Source organism: Galeopterus variegatus, unplaced genomic scaffold (assembly GCF_000696425.1).
Source record: "Galeopterus variegatus unplaced genomic scaffold, G_variegatus-3.0.2 Scaffold13619, whole genome shotgun sequence".
Lineage (NCBI taxonomy): Eukaryota > Metazoa > Chordata > Mammalia > Dermoptera > Cynocephalidae > Galeopterus > Galeopterus variegatus.
The window spans coordinates 24,809-27,341 of record NW_007739730.1 but is presented as its reverse complement, the minus strand read 5'-3'; the positions used below and the strand labels follow the sequence as shown (position 1 = coordinate 27,341).

Below are 2,533 nucleotides of genomic sequence, written 5' to 3'. Positions count from 1 at the left end.
CACACACACAACAATGGCACACACTCACATCTGAGTCTCATAGGAAACTCTATCTCTTCTAGAAGGAATCAACTAAAGGAGTCTACAAAATTCCAACAGTTTCACTTGAAGTCACACATAACAGGTTTGTGTGCAGAGAGATTGAGGCCACCAGCTGAGAGACAGCATCAAACAACAGACACGGTCAATGGAGCACATGAGGATCAAAGGGTCATGGACTTCTCCTTGAACCTAGAATCTCTTTAATTCAAATGTTTCTTCATGTTCTGTGTTGTCAAACCCTCCACCTTCCATCCCCACTTCTCTTCAAATTTGTCTGGAAACAGGAAGACCATGCACTGATGCACAGAAGAGTCTCTGAGGTTCTGTCCTCCCCAGTTCCTCTCAGCAGCACAAGGTAAAACGCTCTGCCCAGACAAGGACAGACAGAGACCGTCCCCTCTGCTCCCACACTTATATCCTCAGGCACCTCCTCATGCAAAGCAGATCCCAGTGTCAGGCTGAAAGGCCAGCCCTGGGCTGAGCAGCGCCAGTCTCCTTCCACCAGGAGCCCTTCATCAGAGCATGGATGTCCTGGGGCTGCTCCTCTGCCTGGTGGCCGCTCCCTGCTGTGAGTATTCCGGGGATCTCAGGAAATGGAACCTGGGAATGTGGTGGCTTCATGTGTGTTTGACTGACTGTGATACTTCTTGTCCCCAGGTGTCCTGTCCCAGGTGCAGCTGCAGGAGTCAGGTCCTGGCCTGGTGAAACCCGCACAGACCCTGTCTCTCACCTGCTCTGTCTCTGGATTCTCTTTAACCAGCTATGATATGCACTGGATCCGCCAGCGTCCAGGAAAGGGGCTGGAGTGGGTCGGTGCAATATGGAGTGGTGGAGGCACAAATTATAATACAGATCTTAAATCACGAGTCAGCATCACCAGGGACACCTCCAAGAGCCAAGCTTATTTAACATTGAACAGCCTGATAGTCGAGGACACGGCCGTGTATTACTGTGCGAGAGACACAGTGAGGGGAAGTCGCCGTGAGCCCAGACACAAACCTCTTCGCAGGAAGACAGGAGGGGACTCGGTGGTTGAGTGAACCCAGAACACACTACATAGAGAATTTCTACTGAGGAGCAGGTGCACAGGACACCCAGGGTTTCCTTTCAGTCCTTGGTGTTTCCTGTCTCTTTTCAGCAAAAGTCATACTCAGGAGCTCTTGTTCTTGTTTTTGTTTATCTTTTCCTTTATTTGCTTTATGTGTTCCCTTAAAATGTGGTTTGTCTTACCTTAAAATGATCAATATAAAACAAAAATTAAGTTTAATGTGCTTTTTTTTTTTTGTAAGATGCTACAATTTTCATGACATTATTTTCACCATTTTAACCATTTGATACTGGTTAGTGGCACTTCATATTTTCACAAGGTTTGTCAGCTGTCACCACTGTGTAGTTACAGAACATTTTCATCACCTGAAAAGGAAACCCCACCCCCTACCATCAGTCACTGCTCATCCCACCCTCTCCAAGCCCCTCAAAACCACTAATGTGTTTTCTGTATCTATGGACATGCCTATTCTGGGTTTGTTATATGAATGGGATTATATACCACGTGGCCTTTTGTGTGTGCTTCTTTTGTGTGGCATAATATTTTCAAAGTTCATTCATTTTGTAGCATGTGTAAATAACTTCATTTTTGTAGGTGTATTGTTTCCAATTGTATCAATTTGCCACATCTTTTTATCAATTCCTCAGTCTATGAACATTTGAGTTGTTCACTTTTTGGCCCCCATGAACAGAGCTGCTGTGAAGATTTGTGCACATTTGTGTTTGGACCCCTCTTTTCATCTCTCCTGGGCCAATACCTAGGGGTGGAATTGCTGGGTCATAGGGTTGTCCTGCATTTAACATTTTATGTAACTGCCCCAAATCATTACCACAGCAGCACTTGAGCTTTTCCCTAAACCCCAACGCTATGGAAGCTTTCCAGTGTGTACACGTCCATGGGGACAACGTTTCCTTTAAAAACATACAGCCATGTTAGTGCCTCTGAAGTAAACCCATGTGCGTTTATTTGCGTTTGCCTGATAACTAAGGAGGTTGATGATCTCTTAATTTGCTCTTCAGCTATTTGCCTTATTTCTAGAAATGTGGATTCTATCACTTGCCCATTTTAAATTGAGATTTAATCCTTTCATTGATGCGTGGTAAGATCTCTTTATAAATCATATTGTGGACAGAACCATGATGGCTGAAGTCCCTGTGGTTAGAGATGCTTTCGTTCTGCCCACACGACACAATACATGATAAAACCCAGGTGGCCCCCTTTCCTCCCCAGCCATCTTCTGATGGTGTGAGAGTCTCTGAAATGCTCCATCCCTGCTGCATTCAAGCAGCAATAACAGTGAAAAGTCTGCCTTTATGGAATAAAGACAGGAAGAGAAACACCCAGGAAGAACAGAAAAGAGGGAGCAGCAGTGACAGGAGCAGGTGGGAGGAAACTGCTGCACCTGTGTGGAGACCTGGGTCACCTCCTGATCTGCAGGTGCAG

The 2,533-nt window shown here is 45.6% G+C and overlaps 1 gene segment (V, D, J or C); it reads left to right on the top strand.

Moving 5' to 3' along the window:
• Window positions 1-564: 564 nt before the first annotated feature.
• Window positions 565-1,082, top strand: LOC103581658. The segment is given in 2 exon segments: window positions 565-610; window positions 700-1,082. Coding segments are annotated over 2 exon segments (429 nt in total).
• Window positions 1,083-2,533: the final 1,451 nt, after the last annotated feature.